The sequence below is a fragment of the Triticum urartu genome, chromosome 1A (genome assembly GCF_056163025.1).
Source record: "Triticum urartu cultivar PI428250 chromosome 1A, HENAU_Tu73, whole genome shotgun sequence".
Classification (NCBI taxonomy): Eukaryota; Viridiplantae; Streptophyta; class Magnoliopsida; order Poales; family Poaceae; genus Triticum; species Triticum urartu.
This window is the reverse complement of record NC_141873.1, coordinates 248,670,344-248,696,786: the sequence shown is the minus strand read 5'-3', so window position 1 is coordinate 248,696,786 and position 26,443 is coordinate 248,670,344. Positions and strand designations below refer to the sequence as shown.

Sequence of the window (26,443 nt, the reverse complement as noted above, 5' to 3'; positions counted from 1 at the left end):
CCTAGCATTAAATAAAATTCACACAAATTTAGATAATTCAAAGAGTGCTACTGGTCTAATAAAATCCAATAAAAATCATTTTAAAATACCAAAATGATTTCAAATTAATTTTTCTCCAATTTTCTAATGTAGGGAATCATGTTACCCTAATTTCCATATATTTTATTTTTGGAGAAAAATAATTTGAATAAAACTCAAATAACTCCAAATTGAAAATAAATTCAAAAGAACTTTGAATTTAATTCTTTGAAACTCCCAACTCATATTTCATATAATTTGAAGAAGTCATTTTATCTTCTCTCATGAAAATCATTGAGTTGCATAAAGTTTCAGAATTGGAAATATTTTCCAAATGAAATTCAAATATTTTCAACACCCCTTGTCATTTAAATAAATGGAAGAAGTCATGTCATCTTCTCTCCAGGGTTTTGTGGTGAAAAGAATTTGAATTCATGGAGATCAGAAAGCAAATATGAAAGTTTGGGAAAGTCCTTTTATTCCCTCTCATTTAACTTTCAAAAAGTTCGAATTCACTCACTTTCAGTCAATCAGTCAAACAATCAATCAAATCTATCTATTTATTATAACATTCCAAAATTTAGAATTTTGGGATGTTACATGATAGCATCAATGCACCTGGTCCACTCACTCGTTCAAGGGCAACTCAGCTAGCAAATTTCTGTGGGCACTTCGCATTCGTCTCAATAACAGAACCCAAAAAAGTTGAAGAAGCCTTCATGGAACCTGAATGGATTCAAGCTATGCAAAAAGAGCTTCAACAGTTTGAGCTGAATAATGTATGGGAACTGGTTAAGCATCCTGATCCACGGAAGCACAATATAATAGGCACCAAATGGATATACCATAACAAGCAAGATGAGCATGGTCATGTTGTCAGAAACAAAGCTTGTCTCGTTGCTCAAGGATATACTCAAGTGGAAGGCATTGACTTTGATGAAACATTTGCTCCTGTGGCTAGACTTGAAGCCATACGCATACTGCTGGCCTATGCAAATCATCATAACATACTTCTATATCAAATGGATGTGAAGAGTGCCTTTCTCAATGGCAAGATTGAAGAAGTGTATGTTACACAACCGCCTGGCTTTGAAAATCCAAAACATCCTGACATGGTATACAAGCTCAACAAGGCACTGTATGACCTCAAACAAGCCCCTCGGGCCTGGTATGACACACTCAAATACTTCCTGAAGAGCAAAGGCTTCATACCTGGTTCCCTAGATCCCACTCTTTTCACGAAGACATATGATGGTGAACTGTTTGTGTGCCAAATATATGTGGATGACATTATCTTCGGCTGCACCAATCAGAAGTACAGTGAAGAGTTTGGATATATGATGCAAGAGCAATATCAGATGTCCATGATGGGGGAGCTGAAGTTCTTCCTTGGTCTTCAAATACGACAACAACGCAATGGCATCTTCATATCTCAAGAGAAGTATCTCAAAGATTGCCTGAAAAAGTTCGGTATGCAAGACTGCAAAGGCTTCACAACACCAATGCCAGCCAACCATCATCTGGGTCCTGACGACAATGGTAAAGAGTTCGAGCAAAAGGTATACCACTCCATGATTGGTTCTTTACTTTATCTATGTGCATCTAGGCCAGATATTATGCTTAGTGTTTGCATGTGTGCTCGATTTCAAGCGGCACCAAAGGAGTCGCATCACTTAGCTGTGAAGCGAATTCTTCGATATTTGGCTCACACCCCAACTCTAGGATTATGGTATCCAAAGGGCTCAGAGTTTGATCTGGTTGGATTCTCGGATGCTGATTATGCTGGTGACAAAGTTGATCGCAAGTCTACATCAGGCACATGTCACTTTCTGGGACGATCACTTGTATGTTGGTCTTCAAAGAAGCAGAACTGTGTATCTCTCTCCACTGCTGAATCTGAATACATTGCTGCTGGATCTTGCTGCGCTCAGCTTCTGTGGATGAAGCAAACACTCAAGGACTATGGCATTCATCTGAAGCAAGTGCCACTTTACTGCGACAACGAAAGCGCCATCAAGATTGCCAACAACCCAGTTCAGCACTCGAAGACAAAGCACATTGAAATTCGTCATCACTTTCTCAGAGATCATGTTGTGAAGGAAGACATTGATATCATACACGTCAACACTGAAGAGCAATTGGCAGATATCTTCACCAAGCCCTTGGATGAGAAGAGGTTTTGCAAGTTACGGTGTGAGCTAAATATCCTGGAATCCTCAAATGTCCTGTGATCAGGCACACATCCTAACCCTTATGCATATTGATGACTTAGATGTGCAACACATGAAGTAAAGTATATCTTCAATCAATGAAGACACACATTCTAAGTGTGAATACATTAATGTGGAATTTGACTTCGGAGCGCCACGATAATTGTGCGTCGTGTCTGGGTCTAATACTTCCTATACGGTGGGTAACGCCACCTCCAAACGTTCTATTTTGAAGTGTTTCACTCATGGCGTTACCTTGCAATGTCTTCACATTTGGTTTGGCTTCGATCTCAACATATATTCATGATTATCTTCACTATGTTGATTATAGATATATATATATATACTAGTGTTCTGTCCTCTACAGTATTCACTTATAGCTATGTCTTCGTGTTGAATCTTTTGAACTAAGTGAATGTGATCGGACCCTAACCTCTCTATGCTTTCTATCTCAAACTCTATCTCCCCAAGTCATATGCATTCTATTGAAACTGTCGAATGTCTTCTCTGTGTCCTTGTCAGCAGAAGATACAGAGACAACCATTAAGTCCGTTTTCAATGCTCATTCCTCCACATGAAATCCGGAGAAGTAGGAACGACCACCCGACAATCCAGGCGTGCGTGGGACATGGAACAAACCCCAAAATTCCGCATAATGGCCACGTGTTCCTCAGATGCGAATCACCAGGGGCACTTGTGTAATAGCACAGTGACGCCCCTGTACCTATAAATACACACTCACAGCGGTTATTATCTCTTCTTCCACCCTCGCATGAACCCTAGCGCCACCGCTAGCCCTCGACGACGTCGGCGACGAAGCGCTTCGCTGCCGCAACCTCTCCGACGTTGTCTTCACGCCGACCGCGGTCATCGTCCTCTCCGCCGTCGCCGTAGGTGTCCTCCGTCGCCAAGTTAGGGCACGGAAGATCGAACTACTCGGCCTCATCTTACACTCCGTCTAGCAGTTCTTAGTGTGGTAAATAAAACTTCCTCTTTTACAGCACCATTGATCCTATGGATTTGTCACTTTCTACCACAAGCAGTTTCTGTTCACACAAGCTAGATCTCTCTCATACTGCATCTCATAACATGCCTAGTATATTCACTTGTGCTTCACAAAGTAGTTAGATTCCTCACTTGTACTGATCTGTGGATTCGTACAAATCTGGAACCAACTTCTTATCTGTGAGTGAATGTCTTCGCACGATGAGGTCAATGTCTTCTAAACTGATTTATCTTCAAAATCTTCTGAGAATGCATATGACCTCTTCCCCTTCCCTCGCACCTTAATGCTGTCATAGGTACATGTCCGTGGGAGAATCCTTTGGTTCTCATAGTCTGCATTCATTTGCAGAATTCTTACAGCATCACATAAATTCTCCCGAAGCCAGTTCCTGTTGGTCCAGCAAACGAAAACCTTTGAAGCCTTTGAACGTCTTGAAGCCTTTCAGGCTAAAGTTTATGGCTTCAGAGAAAGCAGCAAGGAAGGGTGGCAGAAAGCGTCATGGTGAGACCTCCAGAGATCTGCCAGATGAACTCTCAGAAATGTACAAGACAGATCCTGAAGAGGATTACAGTCAGCGCAAGACCCGAATCCAATGGATTCGAAGATATTGGGCAGAACAATGGTTCAAATACAGATTTGTGACCCAGGAGTATGCTGAGAAAAACGCCATCAAGAGACCGTGGGGAGACATCCTATTCAAGAATCTTCTACCCAGGTCCAGAGATGAAGCCATTGCTCAAGGCTTCTATCCATGCATGGTCCGTGGACCAAAGCCTGCTGATGCACACTCGTCGTCACTGCTATGGTGTCGTGACGACAATCTGTTCAAGCGCAACTTCCAGTTTGCTCAGAACTCAGCGAAGCAGAACAAGAAGACTTTTGGGTTAGACTTCAACCCTGGTCCCTCATCTCCAAGGGCAGATGGCACACGACATGCAGAACCCAATGTCATCGGTCCTTTCGCCAACCTTGAAGACCTCATCACCTACATCTTGGTTCAAGGGACTGCAGTGAATGAGCCTGCAGCTGACACTAAGTCTGATGACGCGCCTGCAGTGCCGAAGCCAAAGCAGTTGAAGAAGCCAAAAGCTTCAAAGCCGGCCCCTTCACCAAAAATCTCAAGGGCGAAGCCATTGGCAACTGCACCTCCTAAAGACAGTGTGTAGTCTGAAGACTTATCACGCGTCTCCAAGCCCCAGAAGGCCAAGATGCCTCTGTCTCACACTGGCAAAGAGCTAACAGCTGCTGCCATTCTGCGCAATGACGACATTGATCTGTCAAGTGATGAAGATCTTGCAGATGACGCTCTTGAGCAACTCATCAAGAGCAAAGAAGAAGCAGAAATCTTCAATGATATGCCTCTCTTTGATGTCACCATCATCCACAACTTCATTGACGAGTGGTTTGACACGCCAAACATTAGCTTTGAAGATCTGCAGCTACCCATTGGCCTCAGTGTCGCCTTCCAAGGCGCCATTGCTTCAGAACTTGCTATTGCCCAGCGCATTGTTGAACTGAAGCAGAAGATTGAATATGAAAAGGCTCAGTTCAAGAAGCATATGGCCAAGCTCAGCGTGCAAGAAGTGAAGAACTTCAAGACAATGATGCACGAGCTCAAGGAAGCCTTTGTGAAGAAGCGTGCAGAAGCTCAGGGTTCGCGTGAGCGCATGAAGACTCTGGCTGACAGATGTGTGCAAGCCTATAATGAGGCTGAGAAGCGCAAGGCACTTGGGCGTCCTGGCATCGACCCCAGGATGGCCGCAAAGAAGAAGAAGCCTGCTACGGCTGAACCTGATGCACCAAGGCAAGAAGCAGTTCCGATTGTCTTCCCAACTAGACTGACTGGCTCGAAGCCAAAAAGTCGGTCAACATCTTCAGACCTCAAGAAGACAAGGACTGCTGAGGCTGAAGCCAGGAAGAGGAAACACTCTGAAGCCTCTCCTACTGCCCCCTCCAAGAAGAATAGGAAGACCAAGAAAGCTCGGGCTGCTTCCACAGAGCCCTTGATAGTTGAACCCATTTCTATGGTCTATCCTGAAGCTGAACGACAACTGACAATTCATGAGCCTGCTTCCACAGAGGCTCATGAAGTTGAAGACATTCCAGTAGCTGATCCCATCGCTGCTGAAGACATTGGTCAACATGACAATGTAGAAGATGGTGCAGTCCTTCCTCAGCATGAAAACAGCGAACTCATCAGCATTGGTCGTCCACTGACGCCAATTGCACAGGATGCTTCATGGGCGGATCGCCTACAAGAGGAAGAAGACTATGAGGCCCAGCCCACTCCAACTCCACAGGCGTCGTCTGCGTTCCGCAGGCTTCGCAAAGGTCCAAGGCCTCAAGTCTCTGCTGAAGACATTCCGGCTGCATCAGCCGCAGAAGAAGGAGTCCCACAAGATCCCACTCCCCTGTCCCACCAAGAAGCAGTTCTCCAGGAGAATGTGCTTGTGACCGACCCTCTAGCTAGTCAAGTGGAGGATGAAAATCGTGAGGCTGCCACAACCACCAATGAAGCTAATGTGGAGCCCTCCCCAGCAAAAACTTTAGAAGACAGCGAAGCCACTGATCCCGCCACTTCTGTTCCTGAGTCTGCTGCCGGTCCCCAATTCGACTATCATGTTGAGCACAGGCCTCAGGTCCAGAAGCCAATCCCAAGACTGCCAAGGTTTCCAGGTCCTGCATCAGCACCTGGCTCCTTCAACATCAATGGCTTCAGGGCAGACAACACGTTCTTCAATAGCTCCAGGAACCCCTACTCAAGGGAAAGGATATCATCTGATCGGTTCTGGAGCTATCCTCAGCGAAGCTATTACTCTTGCATTCTTTACAACCAAGGTCGCATCTTCCCACACAAGCGCCTTGACGTTGAAGCTATTACTCTTGCTTCGAGGAAGTTGGATTGCTGCAGTTCATTACTGACGAAGAGCATTAGAATGAAGAGCTGCTGCTTCAATTCTATGCCACACTTCACATCAGAGGGTACAGCAGAGATCCGAAGACTTGGGTCCTGGAGTGGATGACTGGCAACGTTCATCACGAAGCCAATGCATTTGACATCATTGAGCTCACTGGCTTGCCCACTCCTGGCGATCTCTTCTAGCAAGACTGTCAGTTGCATGCTGAAACTATTGAGAGCATCTTTCAGCGGCCAGAACCTGATATGAGTCAGATGCTCAGCATGATGAAGCCATTGCCCCAAGATGCTGCTTATCCCATAGAGTTCTTCGTTGAAGACCTTGAGTACCTGCCAAGAACCATCTATCACATCATCAGGCGAACTCTCTGGCCTATCAAAGGGCACTCTCCAAATGTCAAGCTTCAGGGTGCAATGAAGACTTTGGTCTTCTATATACTTCATGGCAAATGCTTCAATGCCCAGGACTTCTTCATACACCAACTTGCTGCATCAGGCATTGATCTGTTTGGTTTGAAGTTCTACGCCCCTTGGGTCATGCGGCTGATCAAGCTACACTCCGCCATCTCGTATCAGCCCTCAGCCCGCAACCATCGGATCTTCTTGCCTGACGTGGACATGTCTACTGAAGCCATATATTCTGAGCCTGCCAAGCAACCTCTAAGTCTTCAGAATGCAGAACATCAGAGTTTTACTCAGAACGTTGAAGGCGTTGAAGCAGTTTCTCGGGTGTATCCTTTGGCTGGCACTACACGTGCACCACACCCTGCTTCCACTGAAGCCACTGACAGTGCCACTGCTCCAAGACCCAAGAAGCGCACTCGTGTTCTCAACGACCAAGAGCTTCTTGTGGCTCTACATCAGAAACAGGATAGGCATCATGACTGGCTGAAGCGTCAGATGAAAAGCCTCTTGGTGGATGTTAATCGCACTCGAAATCTTGCCACCAAGAATGCTTTCGTTCCCATGAAACCTGTCGCCGCACATGGAAAGGGCTCACGATGATGTGTTCTGAAGCTGATCTTCAAGAGGATGGCTTCACTGAGAGATTCAAGTTTGACTCCACACCTCCTCGACGGGCTGTGCTGCTAGAAACTCCATCCCTTGAAGACTCTGAGTTCTCTTCCTCTGCTGCCACAGTGACTACCAGAATTATTGAGGAAGAAGACGATGCTACTTCACCGCCACCTCCTTCAGCACCTCCAAGCTCTTCTGCACCTCCAAACAACACCAACAACCCTGCTACTTCACCTACTCCTCATGGGAACGAGTAGAGGCTCTATGTCTTCAAACCTTTTTGGTCATTACTGACAAAAGGGGGAGAAGCATATGAGATTGATAGTCTTCAAGCGGGTTCATATGGACGGGTGCTTTATATTTTGCTTCGTGCTTACAACTCTCGTTTTTGCTACATTTGGTTCTTACGAGTTGTAACACTTAAACTAGATGGTCGTCTGCTACTTATTTGCCACCTTGTTTTGCGAAGATAAATTCTGCATGTGCGACGATAAATTCCGCACTTAGCTCATTCTGCAGACATCCATTTTCCATTATGCATGTCATTATCTTCATATACTTTCACATGCATAGTGGATTGTCATCATATGTTGAAGTGGATCTCCACAAGTACAACCTGCCATGTGCATTTGCATTCCGAAAGCAAATTAACTTATATGCACATCTTCAGGGGGAGCCCCTGCAACTTATGAAGACAATTCCTTATCCTTTACAATTTCACAGATTATATTCCCCGTTGAAAACTTCAACTAGTTTGTCATCAATCACCAAAAAGGGGGAGATTGTAAGTGCATCTAGTGCCACCCCTAGTTGGTTTTGGAGTATTGACGACAAACCTAGTTGAGGGACTAATGTGTTTGTGAGAATTGCAGGATAACACACGTAGAAGTCCCTCATTGATTCGGTTTTACTACCAGAGATGACCCCTAAAAATGTATGAAGACATTGAAGTCAAAGGTGGTATATGAAGATATTCACATTGAAGACTATGACAAGAGAAGACACTATATGAAGCCTATGGAGCTCGAAGACTTAGATCTTTCGTAGTTCTTTTTATTTTGTGTTGAGTCATAGGAACCACCGTACTGTCAAGTGGGGTCCAAGAGAACCAGTCAGAATGACTGAAGTGATGCCTAAACCAAAAACCTATGTCTTCGAGTGAAGACTATGAGAGCGAATCTTGTCCAGAGTCAGACAAGTCAGCTTTGCTTGTAGCCCAAGTAAAGTTGCCGTGTGAGTTTGAAATCTGACCGTTGGAACACATGTCAGTTCCTTAGTGACCTAGGGTCATTTCGGACAAATCAGGTCGGGTTGCCAAGTGGCTATAAATAGCCCACCCCCTACAACCATAAACGGTTGGCTGCTCAGATTGAAAGTACGGCTTTTGTCGTTTGAGAGCAACCCACCTCGAAGCCTTTGAGAGAGAATTCCTTGCGAGGATAAAGCCCTAACCACCAGAGCCAGAGAGAATTGGGCATCACTTAAGTCTTCTTGTCTGTGTGATCTGAAGACTTATTACACTTGAGGACTGTGCATCCTCCAGCCGGTTAGGTGTCGCGTTCTGAGCATCCAAGAGACATTGTGGATTGCCGGTGAACGAAGTCTGTGAAGGTTTGGGAGTCTACCTTGAAGACTTACCAGAGTGGTTGGGCGAGGTCTATTTGACCTTAGCTCAAGGAGAATACGGTGAGGACTGGGTGTCCTGAGCTGCGTGTTCAGGACTGGGTGTCCGGGACTGTGTGTCCTAAGGTTTAAATACCTAGCCGCTCCAACCAGACGTACAGTTTTCACAGCAACTAGAACTGGTCCAACAAATCATTGTCTTCAACGAGTCACTGGTTTCATCTTCACTTCCCTTTACTTACTGTTACTCCTTGTGAAGTCATTGTATGTTTGTACTATCATTTGTCTTCACTGAGTGACTGCGTGTTCTGTTTGACTTCACAATATCTTCCTACCTGATCCTTACTACCTAGCTGCTATTAGTCTTTGTGCTTTCACTTCATTGAATACTTGACTATGGTTTGCCTAGTGTAGTCTACCTTCCGCTGCATGGTAATAGGTTTAATTTTATCGTTTGTCTTCAAAACTTCTATGTTCTGAAGACTTTCATAAAAATCGCCTATTCACCCCCCCTCTAGTCGATATAACGCACTTTCACACACAAAAGAACAACAAGACTTCTATGATACTATTCTGCTTGACAAGAAGCCAATTGTTTGTGACATGAGATGGGTTGATTGGGAATACATCAAAGAAAATGAAGATCACTTCCCAGGTGTACAAGACAGCTTCAAAGCTTGTGGAATTGATGAGTTTGTGGGTCAAAAGTTGACCAAATGGAATGATGAGCTAGTTATGCAATTTTACTCCACTGCTCATTTCTATCCAGATGGAAGGATAGTATGGATGTCTGAAGGTACGAGGTACCAATCAACTATTGAAGAATGGGCCAAGTTGATCAATGCCCCAGAGGAACATGATGATGATGATTTGGATGTGTATGCCAAGAAGAAGAAAGACCACAACTCTATGGCAAACATGTACAAAGAGATCCCTGATAAAGCTCTGGAGACCCACAAGCTTGGATCTGTACACTATTTGTTGTCTGGTTTGCCTACTATCAACACCATCTTAAGGCATACTTTGCTACCCAAGTCTGGAGATCACAAGATGATTATAGGACATTCCATCAACTTGCTGCAAATATTTGATGTGCCTTAAAAATTCAAGGTCATGAGTCTGATTGTAGAGACAATCAAGAGGACGGCTGCTGACCAGAAGAGATCATGTGGGTATGCTCCACATATTCAGGTGCTCATCAACTCCAAGATGGGCATAGGCACTTACTTGTTGGACAAGGAGCATCTACCTCTGTACCCTGAATTTGAAGACAACACAGTTGTGATGAATGAGGATGAACCTTCATCAGCACAAGCACAAGAGAAGAGAACTAAAGCAAAGGCAGAGAAAGCTGCAAGGATGCCAAGTGTAGAGGGAGCATCTCAGGTGTTCCTGAAGAGCAAGCAAGATCAGCTAGCATATCTGATCCAATCTACTTTGAGGATTGAGAAGGGCTTGGCCACCCTGACTCGGAATCAGGAGAGCTTGGAAAGGATTGTTGAGACAAAATTCTATAATCTTGACCTCAAGGTTACTGAGATATAGACAGCTGTTGAGCAGCTCCAGGAGGACGCAGAAGAGAGGAGAGGGAAGGTAACTACGGATGCTTTTCAGTGTGTGCCATGAGGTTAGAGGTCTGCTGCAGTGCTAGTACCAGATTCTAGAGCTACATCGTCAGCACCAGCAGCTACAGCTTCAGTACCACCTCCAGCAGCCACTCCACCAGCTCCAACTACATCAACAGATGCCTTCGTCCTTGGAGTTCTCTCTACACCACCTCCCGAAGACCAAGCCCGAAAAACGCATAGCACTATGCATTTTCAATATTTTTGGTAACTTGTTGCCAAAGGGGGAGAAATGTATAGATCATAGGCTTCAAGAGAGTGTGTTTTGCTTCTTTGTCTCTCTTGCTTTTTGTTGAACTTGATTGTGTGCTTGGTTGATACCCTATGTTTGTGTGAGATACTTGTTTGATCATGTGTTTGATCATATGCTACTTTAATGCTTGCCTGGATGATATTATCTCTTATATCCCATATATGATCATTCACTTTGCTTGGTGAAGAGTGCATGCTTTTAATTTCTATCATTTTGAGCGCTCCACCAAGATGTATGTGACATGCAAGAGTAACCCATTATCCTAATCGATTGTGTATTTGCATTCAAAAGCAAGTTTTAAATAATGCACAAATTTAGGGGGAGCTTTTGCTTATCACATACTTCTCAAAGCGACGATGTATTTCAATCCTATGATCATTTGTCGAAGCTTTGATCTATATGTTGTCATCAACTACCAAAAAGGAGGAGATTGAAAGTGCAACTATCCCTGGGTGGTTTTGGTAATTCTTAACAACATATAGCTCATTGAGCTAATGCTATTTCAAGATAAATATTTCAGGAAAGATCAATGATTGGCATGGCATGGATTAGAAATGTGGACCCCTCAAAATGCTAAGGGCAAAAGATTGGCTCAAGCTCTGAAGCTCAAGTCTCTACATTTTACTTTTAGTGATCCAAGATCACATTGAGTCCATAGGAAAAGCCAATACTATTAAAAGGGGATGAGGTGTTGCTTAATGGGTTGCTTGCTCAAAATGCCTAGTGATATGCTCCAAAAAACCCTCAACTACTTTCTCATATCCACATATGTCCCAAACCAAAAGTCAAACTCGGCCCCACCAAAACTTTCTATCCGGCGCCACCAAGTTCATTTGAAATTGCCACTGCCACAAACCCTAGTCATTTCGGTATTACCGATAGGGATCTCAGTCTCATCGAGATGGGATTGCAAACTCTCTGTTTCCCTTCGTAACATTTCGGTCCAACCGAGATGAGCGACCAGTCCCACCGAGTTCGCAATGCAAACTCTCTGTTTCCCCTTCGGAACGTTTTGGTCTCACTGAGATGAGCTAATCGGTCCCACCGAGTTTACCTGACTAACTCTCTGGTTAGCTTATTAACAAAATCGGTCCCATCGAGTTTATGTAATCGGTCTCACCGAGATTACGTTATGTCCTAACCCTAATGAAATCGGTCCCACCGAGTTGACATGTCGGTACCACTGAAAAACCTAACGTTCACATTTTGCACTGAATTGGTTTGACCGAGTTTCATTATTCGGTCCCACCGAGTTTGGTGATTTGTGTGTAACGGTTAGATTTTATGTGGAGGCTATATATACCCCTCCACCCACTCTTCATTCGTGGAGAGAGCCATCAGAACATGCCTACACTTCCAACATATATTTTCTGAGAGAGAACCACCTACTCCTGTGTTGAGACCAAGATATTCCATTCCAACCATATGAATCTTGATCTCTAGCCTTCTCCAAGTTGCTTTCCACTCAAATCATCTTTTCACTAAATCCAAATCTATTAGAGAGAGTTGAGTGTTGGGGAGACTATCATTTGAAGCACAAGAGCAAGGAGTTCATCATCAACACACCATTTTTTACCTTTTGGAGATTGGTGTCTCCTAGATTGGTTAGGTGTCACTTGGGAGCCTCCGACAAGATTATGGAGTTGAACCAAGGAGTTTGTATGTGCAAGGAGATCGCCTACTTCGTGAAGATCTACCCTAGTGAGGCAAGTCCTTCGTGGGCGATGGCCATGGTGGGATAGACAAGGTTGCTTCTTCGTGGACCCTTCGTGGGTGGAGCCCTCCATGGACTTGCGCAACCGTTAACCTTCGTTGGTTGAAGTCTCCACCAACGTGGATGTACGATAGCACCACCTATCGGAACCACGCCAAAAATCTCCGTGTCTACATTGCGTTTGCTCCCTCAAAACTCATCTCCTTACCTTCATGTGCAATGTTTTATATTCCGCTGCTATACTCTTAGGCTTGCATGTGTAGGTTGATTGCTTGACTAGTGCCAAGTTGCTAAAATCTGCCAAGACTTAAAATTGGGAATAGGCTAGATTTTTATTTGGTCAAGTGGTCTAATCACCCCCTCTAGACATACTTTCGATCCTATAGCGCGTGGCAGGGCGCGCGGGCGCGGCGGTTTACGGTGATGCAATCAACGGGAAAACAGAGGAACGGGGAGAGGAGCTCACCGCGGTTCCAGGGCGAGCTCGAGGAGGCTGGTGGTGCAGTGACGACGACGAATTCGTTGACGGCGTCGCGGTGACCGGAGGTTGAAGACGACGTCGATCCCAGCGCTGTGGTGATCTCTTGCTCGAGCTGCTCCTAGGAGTCGATGTAGACGAAGGACACGCAGCTCCTGGCAAGGCCACAGCCGACAAGGTGGGCGATGGCCAGGCGGACGATGACGACGTGGCGATGGTGGCGTCGGGTGTCTACAGTAGTGAGACAAATGAGTGGGGGAGAGGGGATTAGAAGCCAGGGTTTGGTCATGGGTGTCCAACGCTGCTTTTATCCTCCCCATGACGGAGTTGGGGTGCAGGTGTCGGCCATCCACGGCATGGCCGGCGTGGATGTGCGCCACGCCTTGCCTCCTCTACAGAGGAAGGAGATAGGAGGTGGGTCGGGCTAGCTACTGGTCTTTTGGTCCTTAAGTGCACAATAGTGAAACTCTTTTATTTCTTCTTCTTTTCTATTTTAGTTTTTGTTCCTGTTTTCTATTTTAATTAGCTACTAAATTAATTTAGTTAAAGGTGAAAAGTGGTACTTAAATATTAGGCAACATATTGGAGAGGCCCACAAAGTTGGAGGTCAATTGGAAATGTATAAATATTTGTCTATTTTGAAAAGGCCATTTTAGTTGATGTTGGACCACTTATTAATTTCCTAGAAATTTATTCCCGAGTCAAATGAAGTTGGTTTCAACATGACAATGATCAGCGAAATTTATAGAATAATGGGAATATTTTAGTTTTACCGTTCGAAGAAATAATAATTTTACTTGCAATTTGAATTTGAATTTGACTTTGATTTTTGGACAAGTGGCAATTGCATAGTAATCATGATAACATGGCAACCATTAGGGGGAGATTACTGTAGTATGATTATTGGGGTGTTACACTCATGACGTCAAGCTTGATGATGCTCTAGCACTTATTAGAAAAGAGGCCGGTGAAACCATCCGGCCTGGGGGGCCTTGTCACTAGGCAAAGTGTTGATGGCCTCTATCACTTCATCCTTAGTAAATTGGCGGTTCAAGTCCGAGAGTTCATGCGGCGCACTGACAAGCTCATCCCAATTGAGCTCTAAGTATCTTGGAGTCCCCCATCCCATCAACTCGGAGAAATGGTTGTGGATTATCTCCTCTTTAAGCTCATGTTTGGTGACTCAATCATGGTTGTGTTTGATTATATTGCTTTTTGTCCTCTGGGCATTGATCTTTCGGTGAAAATATTTGGTGTTGCCGTCTCCCTCCTTGAGGTTTGTCATCCTAGCATGTTTTTCTTAAGCCCTCTCGATCACCAAAAGACTAATAACGCCCTCTGGACCTTGGGACGAAGATCTTGCTCCCCAGTGGAGAGAGGCCGCTCTTCTTGCGCGGTGTAAGATTATCAAAAGTGCAACACGAAGATGCACCTTTGATTTAGAAAAGAGCCTCATGCTCCACTCGATTTGTCTCGTACCAGTCTTTCTGGGTTTATGGTGTAGCACATGATAGGATCCACATGAGTGGTTGGCTCAGCCCATGCTTTTTGATCCACTTCGGTGAAGCCCGGAATGAAGGTCCAAAAGTTTTCGAATTTGAAAGTCCACGGCCTTCTAGGCCCACAATCATCATAAGTAATAATGGGCAATGATCAGAGAGGAAAGTCAAGAGAGCATGGAGAATGTGCGTATTGAATTGGACGTCCCAATCCAGGTTGTAAAAGGAGTCAAACTTGCGGAAGTACCTTTCTCAGCTCGAGCTCAAATGCTCCTAGTGTGAACAGTAAAATCAAAGAAAATAGACAAAAAAATTCAAAAAATTCCGAATTTTTGTGTGGCAAACTTTAAGGAATGTTTGAAGTGCGTGCAAAGATTCATCACGAAATCACATTGGTGGAAGTGGTGAAAGAAAAACAAAATCAAAGCTCCAAAATGTGTTTGAAAGTACCATTTTCAGAGCATAGATTTTGTTTTTTTGTCATGCGTTCAACCAATGTGATTTCGTGATGAATTTTGCATGAACCGCAAACATTCCATAATTATGATTTGTTTTTTGAATTTACTGAAATGTTTTGGAAAGTTGCTCTTCTTAGATAAGGTAGATGAGCAAGTAACAGTATTTACTATTTTGTGATCTTGGCACACAAACTGGGCTTGAAAATTGGTCCGTAGAGTGAGGAGACTAATTTAAATTTCAGTTGGCGTTGTCTTTCTACCTGATTCAGTAACTAAGCAGATGATCCAAAGCAACAAAACAGACCACCAAATGGTTTACCACACGACCATTTCATTCCTTGTATGTTTGTACGTACGTATCTGTACCACACAATCAAAAGAACTGGGAGCAATATACAGTTACATGCTTGTTTGCTGAACTCCTGAAAGCTTCACCGTTGAGAGCCTTGAGACTATATTTAAGCATCAATCGCCATGTACTCCAAGACGCCAACAATTAGTTCCAACCAAACCAATTACATGATATCATCGGCAGAAAACTGAAATAATTGGAGCATCTACAGCTTAGGGGCCCCTGACATTTCCTCAGTTCTGCAGCTAGCAGCAAATATCCTTCGCTGGATGCGCCTTCAGTTCAAGCCAAACCTGAAATATAAATGATCGTTGCCTTTAAAATGAGTTTGGTACTGCAATGAAGAAATTAGATTTGATTCGATTTCAATCTGCTAGTTTTCAATGATTTGCCGGGTTTTACACGATTTTGCGACACTATCCTCTCAGAAATAAGCCTTTCTTCTTTTGTTTGCCACCCGATGAAATGGTGAATAACTTTTTTTTATTTGAGACGAAAAAATGGTCAGTGGTTGAGATGAAGTAGGTATAACACAAGTTGTAAGCCAAAGGTTGGTGCTATGAGTGTGTGTTTTGGACACATGGTCCTTACCAGTACAGTTGTAGCTGTACCAATACGGATGCCACCAATCATGTTGCTCTCATCTATAGGATCCAATGTCTCCAAAGAGTTTCCCCATTCGTCCTCCATACCATACGTTGTACATTTTGCAAAATAAATAAATACATATATTACGGAGTATCTTGGTATTCATGGGAGCTACCTGATGGTCCAGGTGGGGTGTCAACTTGCAGGAGTTGGTTGCAGCAGCAGCACCGTGTGGCCAGCAGCTAACATTCAAGTGTGGATTCATTTGAAATGCTAACTGTCGTACCATGAGCGGAAGTAAAGAACAATTTTCTGTTCGTGTGTACGGCGATGCGTGCAATGTAATTAAGCCGAGGCACAAGCTAAGCTGGGGAGGGACAGAGCGAATCCTGGGTTAGCTTTTGCTTCTCATAGTCGTCGGTCATCAAGCAAGGCAGATGCCCCGTCTCCCTTCTGTATCCACTACTAGTGCAGTAGCCTGCCCTGCTTGGGGCATCTTGTAGGCCACAAAATATGTGTCTTGCTTCGCATCACTTTTACGTACGAGTACTAAATCTGTAGCCTGTAGGCGCCCCTAGACGACAATGACATGTCGTGGTCGTACGAATATATGCGCTAATCTTTGGCTTCTGTCCGAATTCCCCTTGACTTGTGGAATCTTTCCTTGTGCTTGGAATCGATGATAGATCGATGGTCGATGCTTTCTGGATGGGTGGATGGATCAGTTTTGCTCCAATCAACATGCCAAATTGATTGGCATGTTAGGTTCCATTTCGTAATTAAGCAGAATTGTTTATAATGGCTTTTGCAGGAAATGAACACCGTGGAATTTCTAAGTCGCAAATACGCTTCATCACTTGAAGTATGAGTTCTGAGAGTGATACCATGCGTATCACCGAGGTTTCTCTTTACGGATTTGCACCTTTAAGCCTCATCGCACATGAATCGGCAAACAAGTCATGCTATCACTAAAATTTGAACTGAAACCACAAAACGTATTTCACATCGGAGGGAGTAGTAATCACTCTTTTACTAGTTCATGTTTCCCTTCTGATATGCCTATCAAAGTCATATTCATTCATGCAAATTTTGAGAAAGGTTTGTGCAAGCGCAAGCCAGCAACGTAACAGAGATATGAAATAGAAGAACGATCAGCTTACCATGTCATTCTGAGGAGGTACACTTGGCACCTGCTCATTGGGCTCCCGGCGGAGACGCCGCGCGGCGCCATGACGCCGTCGTCGCAGGACAGCCTCACGGGCACCATGCCGGTGCGCACGGCCCCGACCCGGACGCCCATGTGGGTGTCCACGACCACCTTGAACGCGAGCCGCCGCCGCCGGTACCCGTCGCGCACGCGCGCCGCCACCGCCTCGTCGACCACCACCCCCTTCGCGGCCGCCACGAACCCGACGACCGCCACCCTCCGGGCGCCGTGCTCGAAGCCTCCCACGGGCGCCCACCCCAGCGTGATGTCGCCGTCACTGTCGGCTAGATAGACGCGGCCCTCGCCGTCGCCGTACTCGAAGGCGATCTTGTCGTTGGGGTTCCAGGACACCACCTTCACGGCCGCCGTGACGTCCACGGCCGACACCGCGGAGGAGTTGCCGACGCGGAACCGCGTCGTCGAGACCGGCTGGAGGTGGAACGACGGCGGCCGCGGGTGGTAGCAGAGGTACGCCAGGCAGGCCGCGGCGACCGCGAGGCAGAGCGCGAGCAGGAGGAACCCGGTTGCGAGGCAGCACACGCGGCGGCCGGAGCACCCGCTGCCGCTGCGATGCCGCTTCCGCGGCGCCCCGCCGCCGCGCTGCTGTCGGTAATGGTGCGCCGGCGGCGGTTTTAGCGGGATCATCTGAGGCGGGGGCGCGAGGGGTGGCTTCTTCAGTGCCGGCGTCGTCCTTGCCGGCGCTGGCGCGGCAGCCGCCGCCACGGCGGCCTTTGTTTTGGGCTTCGGCGCCTTGTCGTCCATCGATGGTTCTTGGTCCCTACTGTGAGCCGACCGTGGTGTGTCCGAGAGAAGCTTAAAGACTGGGTTTGGTCTGTGAAATTGGCAAGTGGGAGTGGAGCGGCAGTGGCAAGGCAGGCGGTAGCTATGGAACGCAGTGGGAGTGGGACGTCCCCAATTTATCCTGACCTTCTACCGTGCAACCGACGGTGGACTTTTGTTGTTGCATTTACAACCTCGAGTTGAACATTTTAGGAAATTGCTCAGCTTGCAAACTCTCTCCTTCCTCTCTTACAATTGGCCACATGTCTGCCGGGTGACTTAAATCACATAACCTACCCCCCCCCCCCCCCACCCCCACCCCCTCTGTATCTTTCCCTCTCATTTCCTCCTCCCTTAGTCAAATCTCCGCGACCGATTTGTGAGTGGAAGGAGGCTGGACTAGGTGCTGGAGCTCTTAGCCGATTTGTGAGAGAGTAGCCATAGTGTGAGGTTTAGGTGTTGGTGTAAGTGTAAAGGCCTTGCTTTTGTCGATGGTTGCATTGTGCGCAAATTCTTGTACATAACTTTCTATCTTCTATAAAATTATGGTACATCTTTGACGTAGTCTTGAAAAAAAAATTCTCCACAACCATGGCACCTTCTACATTACTGGCCCCTCTTAGTCACTAAGCCGCATCCCTCTTTCATTGATCTGGTGCCATCAGCGCTAAGCTCTCCTACATTAATTCATACGCTTCATCCTCGATCCATCGGCTGGATGAAAAGGCGATGGGGAGGGAGCTGAAGATAACTTTTTTTTGAAAGAAAAGGCAAACAATGGTCAGCCTTATGCATTCAAAGCGAGCTAGAGCTCGGATGACCAGAGGTCAATTACATGGGTTTACTGGAAGAAAGTTTCCAAACAGCTACACTTGTACAAGGTGCAGCAGAACAGAGATTGAGGAGGAGGGGTTCACATATCCAGAAAAAACAAGAACTGTCATCAAGCCTGTAAACATTGCACCGTGACAATATTTCAGCTTTGCTTGGTGCATGTCGCGCCCTGTGACTCCATAAACTAAGCAGATCTGCCATGTTGATCAAGTAGAGTCTGGGCGTACAAAAGTTGTTATTGAAGATACGGTCATTCCTAGCTTGCCAGCCCGAGACAGCACAAGCAACAAACAACACACACCACAACTTCCCAAGAGACGCCATTTGATTTACATTTGCGACAAACTCAGCGATGTCCACAACGTTTGAGGCCACATGTGCAATTCCCAACTTATCCCAAAGATGATGAGAATGACGACATCGCAAGATGATATGGCTGATTGTTTCCATAGCTAGGCAAACATCACAATGGGAGAAAGGAGAGACGACATTCCAGTGTTTTCATACCATATTATCCCTTGTATTGAAGCACCGTCTGAAAGCACTCCATAGAAAGATTCTATGCTTCAAAGGTATAATTGACCTCCACACATACGTAGCATACTCCCATGCGACCCCTTGAAAGGTCAAAAGACGGTAGAAATGCCTCGTGGATAGAGCCTGCTGATAGATGGCAGAGATCCGCTTCTCATGCAGAGTGGTACATAGCCGGCAAGCATCAAGGCAAGACAACAGCTCACCAAGTTCTCTGGAGGCTTGCACCAATAGGTTCGGGTGCAGTTTAAGATCCCATTGCCCTTGATCATATTGCGTAGAGATGGTGCAATCAGTGTCTTTAGCAAAAGAGTATAGAGTGGGAAATATCAGATAAAGCCTCCCCAATAGGGACCACTTATCATGCTAGAAGGAAATTGTAGCCTCGGAACCAAGCAAGTAGGAGGAAGACTGTGTAACTAAAGAGATGCATGACTTGATTATTCTCCAAACTACCGTGTTATTACTTGCAGTGTGGTCAGATATCCTTTGCTGACAATACCTCTGCGCAAACCACTGATAGCAGGGTAGATTAGTTGCTTGCAGAATGCATGTCGTGAACTTGCTGATGAGAGCTTTGTTGTGTGCTTTGAGATCCCGAACGCCAAGGCCTCCCTCCTCCCTGGATGTTGTGGCTTGGTCCCAAGCAACAAGGCACTGACTACCATGGACATAATTTTTTCCCTGTTAGAGGAAATCTCTCAACAATTTCTCCAACTTCTTTAGGGATTCTGCGGGCCATAGAAAACATGCCATGTAATAATTTGGGATAGAAGCCAAGACAGAATTGATCATGATTAAGCGACCTCCCCAAGAGAGAAAGGTGGCTCGCCACCCGGACAGTCTCTTGTCAACTTTTTGAATTACCAACATTAAGAGGCCATGAGAGATCTTGTAGATAGACAAGATCAACCCAAGATGTCTGCATTGATTGTTGCTATCCCTTGTTCAACCCTAACTAGAACCAAGGTACTCTTGTGGAAGTTGATCTGCAAACCTGTGAAATCTAAGCAAGCATTGAGGATGCCCTTGATAACCCTAGCCTGATCAGCCTTTCCCTTGAACAGAATCAGAGTGTTGTCTGCGTATTGTAAGACTGGGTAGAAAGTGTCAACATTTAGTGGATGGGATATGGCTCCTTCCTAGAAAGCATTGCAACAAATCCTTTGTAGTACGTCGGTAACAAGAATGAGATAACGGATCGCCGAAGCCCTTTTTTGTGGAGAAAGGAGCCACCAAGCTCTCCGTTTATCATGACTTGTGAGGAGCTGCTTGAAAACAGTTGCTCAATCCAGTTTGTCGACCTTGTATCAGAGCCTCTGGCCTTGAGGAGTGTAAGCAGCACGAGCCAACTAACACTATCAAAAACCTTTCTAAAAATCCAGCTTGAGAACCATAGTAGGTAGTTTCCTCTTGTGTGCAGTATGCACTAGCTCTGCCGCAAGAGCAAAAAATTCAACAATCGGCCTTCTGGGCAGAAAACCAGACTATAACGGATGCACCAAGTCCCTGATAAAAGGCTGGAACTGGTTGGCCAACATCTTTGCAACAAGCTTTGGAATAGAATGAACGAGAGAGATAATCCTGAAATAAACAATCTCTAGAGAGACATCCTTCTTTCGCAGCAGGGTTATAATTGCAGAGTTGATTTCAGAGATATCCACTCGGTGGTCATGGAAGTCAACAAAGAAATGGAGAAGGCCCTCTTTCACTAAGTGAGAGCATTTCTTGTAAAATTCATTGGTGAAACCGTCAGTTCCTGGGCTCTTGTTGGTAGGTGACTGCTTGATGGCAGAGACGATCTCAGCCCATGTAAAAGTTATTGATAGACTGCCCAAGTCTAATTGATCATACAACATATTCAACCGAATCATAGGGATCGAGGGGGAGGGCTGACCTAGAAGGTTTTTGTAATAATCTGTGGCAATCAAAAGTTTTGCTTGGTTGTCAAAGTGTCCAACCCCATTATGCATCAATACTCTGATGTTGTTTCTCCGGGCATGACAATTTGCAGTAACATGAAAAAACTTACTGTTTTCATCACCCGAGACACAAAAATTAATCATTGCCCGCCTCCTCCACATAGCCGTCTGCTATAATATAAGGGTTTTTGCCTTTTCAGTAGCAAAAATTCTCAAGGTGAGTTCTAAAGGGGTAAGAGGCCTCCTCTCCTCAGCTGCATCAAAGTAAGCAACCCATGCTTGTTGTTGTCTATCAAAAGCATCAGTGGAGGTTTTCTCTTCGCCCATCTCCGTATGGCAGCTCTAACACGCCTTGTCATGAAACCGAGGATGGCTGCAGATGCATGAATGGCCCTATGGCCCCTGGTCCATGATTCGGTAATGATCCTCAAAGTATCCTCCCTTTCTAGCTAGTGGTTCTCCAAGCGGAACAACTTGCTCTTGGTTGTTTGATTACTGAACTGCAGCAAGATTGGTGTGTGATCTGAAGTGACAGATGGGACTATAGATAGTATGTAGGAAGCTCAAGATCCAGTCCCCGTTCACAAGAACTCTGACAATCTTTTCCAATGATGGGGTCCCTCGCTTGTTTGACCAAGTGAACCACCTTTTTTATTGATGTCAATATCATCAAGCCCATGACCTCTAATGCACTCATCAAAAATGTCCATGAGGCGCTAGTTTGGCCTCCCTTTCGATTTTTCAAACTCAAATATGTACATGTTAAAGTCTTCCAAAAGGACCCAGGGAGCAGAGATACTTTCAACCACTTGGTTTAGTTCTGCAAAGAAAATAGCTATGTCTTCCTCTTCACAGGGTGCATATACATTGGTAAGCATGAATGACATGTTATGAGTTGTATTACTGAACTTGGCCGTGATATGATATACCCGTTGCAATAATCTGACAAACAACCACTGATTGATTCTAGGCAAGTAAAATTCCTCCAGCAGTGCCCTGTAGGCGTGAAAGAGAAAGAGTGTAGGGCAACTGGTATTATCTCTATGACTTTGGTTAAAGTGACTGAAGCCAGGTTCGTTTCCTACAAATAGACTATGTATGGGTGACTGGAGGCAATGGTTTTCCTAACCAAAGTGCACTTCCCCGAGTCCCCCAAGCCATGCACATTCCAGTTAAGAATCTTCATAGGAAACATGTTAGCATCTCCCCTAAATGCAAAAATAAAGCATATAGCCGGCCAAGGTGCTCCATACTATATAAGTGGAGGAGTGTTGTAATGCATGCATGACAGAGGCGTAGGAGTGGAATAAAATGCAAATTGGATCCATTGATTGAATGTAGCATAGGTACAAACGAACACAGACTCGGTAGATGATGACTACCCGAAGCAGGAAAATTAAAATGAACTAAAGCAGCCAAGCTGCGACACCTGACACTAAACCAGACTGAAATGCAACACCTAACAAGACTGCATGAACTGAAAGGAAATAACCAAGATAAATGGCTCCCTGACTAACAAACAGAACAAAAAATAGCCACTCATCATTGAAGAATGCTGGTGCGGCTAGAGAGCTTGCTCGAGAGGATGTCGCTGTGTAACGCCCTCGATGCGGCTATATCTCCCACGTGTCGAAACACGACTTAGAGGCATAACCGCATTGAAAGCAATGTCGCAAGTGAGGTAATCTTCACACAACCCATGTAATACATAAGGGAAAGGGATACATAGTTGGCTTACAATCACCACTTTACACAATTACATGAATAAAGCATTACATCATCCAGATACACTCAAGGTCCGACTACGGAACCAAAATAAAAGAAGACTACCCCAAATGCTACACAGATCCCCGATCGTCCCAACTGGGCTCCACTACTGATCAACTGGAAACGGAACAACATAACGAATGTGAATCTCATCGAGCTCCTCCTTGAGCTCAGTTGCGTCACCTGCACGGTTTCATCGGCACCTGCAAACTAGTTTTGGAAGTATCTGTGAGTCACGGGGACTCAGCAATCTCACACCCTCGCGATCAAGACTATTTAAGCTTATAGGAAGGGTAAAAGGTATGAGGTGGAGCTGCAGCAAGCGACTAGGATATTTGGTGGCTAACATACGCAAAAGAGAGCGAGAATAGAAGGCAAAAGCACGGTCGAGCAACTATGATCAAGAAGTGATCCTAGTACAACCTACGTCAAGCATAACTCCAACACCGTGTTCACTTCCCGGACTCCGCCGAAAAGAGACCATCACAGTTACACACACGGTTGATGCATTTTAATTAAGTTAAGCTTCAAGTTTTCTACAATCGGACATTAACAAATTCCCATCTGCCCATAACCGCGGGCACGGCTTTCGAAAGTTCAATCCCTGCAGGGGTGTCCCAACTTAGCCCATCACAATCTCTCACGGTCAACAAAGGATATTCCTTCTCCCAAGACAATCCGATCAGACTCAGCATCCCGGTTACAAGACATCCTCGACAATGGTAAACCAAGTCCAGCAAAGCCGCCCGAATGTGCCGACAAATCCCGATAGGAGCTGCACATATCTCATTCTCAGGGCACACTCAGATAGGTCAAGCTACGAGTAAAACCAGCCCTCGAGTTTCCCCGAGGTGGCCCCGCAGGCTGCCCAGTTCGTACCAACACTTAGACAAGCACTGGCCCGGGGGGTTAAAATAAAGATGACCCTCGAGAGAGCGACTCCCAAGGGAAAAGTAGGTGGTGGTGAGGCAAAAGGTAAAACCAAGGTTGGGCCTTGCTGGAGGAGTTTTATTCAAAGCGAACTGTCAAGGGGTTCCCATTATAACCCAACCGTGTAAGGAACGCAAAATCCGGGAACATAACACCGATATGACGGAAACTAGGGCGGCAAGAGTGGAACAAAACACCAGCCATAAGGCCGAGCCTTCCACCCTTTACCAAGTATATAGATGCATTAATTAAATAAGAGATATTGTGATATCCCAACAAAATATCCATGTTCCAACATGGAACAAACTCCAATCTTCACCTGCAACTAGCAACGCTATAAGAGGGGCTAAGCAAAGCGGTAACATAGCCAAACAATGGTTTGCTAGGACAAGGTGGGTTAGAGGCTTGGCTTAACAATATGGGAGGCATGATAAGAAAGTGGTAGGTATCACAGCATAGGCATAGCAAAAGAGCGAGCAACTAGCAAGCAAAGATAGAAGTGATTTCGAGGGTATGGTCATCTTGCCTGAAATCCCGCAAGGAAGAAGAACGAGTCCATGAAGAAGACAAACGGACGTAGTCGAATGGGTCCTCACAAACGTGACGTTATCGGAACCAACCCGAAGAAGCAACACCGGAAAGAAGCACACAACATAGTAAACAACCAACACATGAACATGGCATGATATGCGGGATGCGGTATGCATATGCATATGCATGATTTGGGAAAGAATGATTGAACCTGGACTCAACTTGGAAATACAAGAGTCCCACTGGAAAGGGGAGTTGATTTCGGTCAAAATTGATATAAAGATCACCGGAATCGGATGCACGGTTTGGAAATGGCAAGCAAAACAAATATGGCACCGGTCTGCGATAAACAACAAGTAGCCTCCTAAATGCATCAAGATAAATAATCTACTGCACTCAAACATGGCAACAAAATACATGGCAGGGATTCACTCATAATGCTTGACAAAAGATGAACACTGAGCTACGGCTAATTCAATCAATAGCAGGTTCAAACAAGCATGGCAAAAGTGCAAAAGATAACAGGTTTCAGACTTAGTGAAATTAACAGCATGTCAGGAATTTAACATCAGGAAGCAATGTTTAGAGCACGATAACTATATGCTACAGGAACATATCATGGAAAAGAAGGCATGGCATGAAGCTACTCAAAGCATACAACAAAAGTCCCTTAGTGACCATGAGCCAAAAGGGATCAGAAACTACAATTGCAAGCATGTGAACATAGCAAAAACATAAATAGATTCAGACTTTGTGAAAAACTGGAGCATGGCAAAACAGATAACGAGTAGGCATGTTAACAAGCTCAATGCACTCACCACAAAGCATGGCATGACAAACTAAGCATACACCCAGCAAATAGACATGGCATAGAAGCTAGACATGGCAAGAACAACAACATAGCATGCACGGATCAACAACAACAAGCTCGGCAAAATCGCTAAACATGTTAACAATCTGCTAGGAACATTGCTCGATTGACTCAAGCTAGGGTGCTCCATAATTGCAAACAAAGACATGGATGGATAGAGCACAACATTATCTACAAAACATCATCACTGATCATCCTCAAAAGAGGGATGGATCACTCAATATCAACATGAACATATGGCATAAAAATAATAATAGGGCAAGGACTTAGAATATTTCTAAGTCCCTGAAATCAGCATCATTGAGTAAGCTACTTTACATGCTTGTGCTAGACACCACAAAGATCACAAAAATACATGGCATACACCTCTGTAAAGATGGCATGGCATTCTACAAAACACATGTAGAGCTCAGGATCATAGCATGCACACATTAATCATGGCAAAAATGACAAAAGTGCATTTGCTGAAACAGATCCGAAACTATCATCACATAACCCTCTTCCAATAGCACTTCTGGCATCAAGATGAGCTTAAATGAAACTGATGCAATGAGATGAAATGATGTACTCGTCGAGACGAACATTTTGATAAGCTACGCGCACGAATCGGAGCAATGGTGGTGAAGTTATGATGCGATGAAATATGCATAAAAATACTGGGATCTGGGGACTTAGAAGAATTTCGACCTCTCGGGGAAAGTCAACCCGGGACAGAGCGGTGCGGGATGACGAGATCCGGGACGGAGGGAGGCGTTTGGATGGAGGGACCGGTGGATGTGGTCCCGCTTCTTCTCCGGATTCGGCCGGACCGAACTCCGGCGAAGAGGGCGGCGAGCTCCGGCGATGGTGGAATCCAGCGAGGCGAGGCCGAGGCGACGGTCGGGCGGCGTTCGCCGGCGAGGCACGAGGCGAGGCAGCGATGCGGTGGTGGTCGGCGGCGGCGCGCGAGGAACTGGGCGGCGGTGAGCGCGGACGGTGGCGGGGTCGGCGAAGGGCGGCGGCGCGCGGCCGGTGGCGGAGAAGCGGCGGCGGCGAGCGGTGCAGTCGGGCGGCAGGAGGCGCGCCTCGGGCGGAGGGATTCCCCGGGCGCGGGCGGCGGCGCTGGGATGGGCCCTGCGGGCCCGATCCGGGCCGCGCGGGACGGCTTGGGTGAGGTGGCGCAAGCTGATTGGAGGAGAGCGGCGGCCGGGCGACGTGGCGCGACGGGGTTGGTCGGAGCGACATGTCCGGCGGCGCGAGGAGGAAGACGCTAGGGTTTCGCATCGCGAATTTCGGAGGGGATCACATATATATAGGTAGAGGAAGCTAG

The 26,443-nt window shown here is 45.8% G+C and overlaps 1 protein-coding gene across 2 annotated transcripts; it reads right to left on the bottom strand.

The window, feature by feature from the left end:
* Nucleotides 1-15,119: 15,119 nt before the first annotated feature.
* Nucleotides 15,120-17,861, bottom strand: LOC125505984 (uncharacterized). 2 transcript variants are annotated; one of them, XM_048670875.2, is made up of 2 exons: nucleotides 16,919-17,859; nucleotides 15,120-15,463 (listed from the first exon to the last, which is right to left on the bottom strand). In XM_048670875.2, the coding sequence occupies exons 1-2, from the start codon at nucleotides 17,725-17,727 to the stop codon at nucleotides 15,448-15,450; spliced, it is 825 nt and encodes a 274-aa protein (XP_048526832.1). In that variant the 5' UTR covers nucleotides 17,728-17,859; the 3' UTR covers nucleotides 15,120-15,447. The 2 variants fall into 2 exon arrangements, with proteins under 2 accessions (XP_048526832.1, XP_087373982.1); XM_087517856.1 differs by lacking the exon at nucleotides 15,120-15,463 and having other exon boundaries at nucleotides 16,915-17,861.
* Between the last annotated feature and the right edge of the window lie 8,582 nt (nucleotides 17,862-26,443).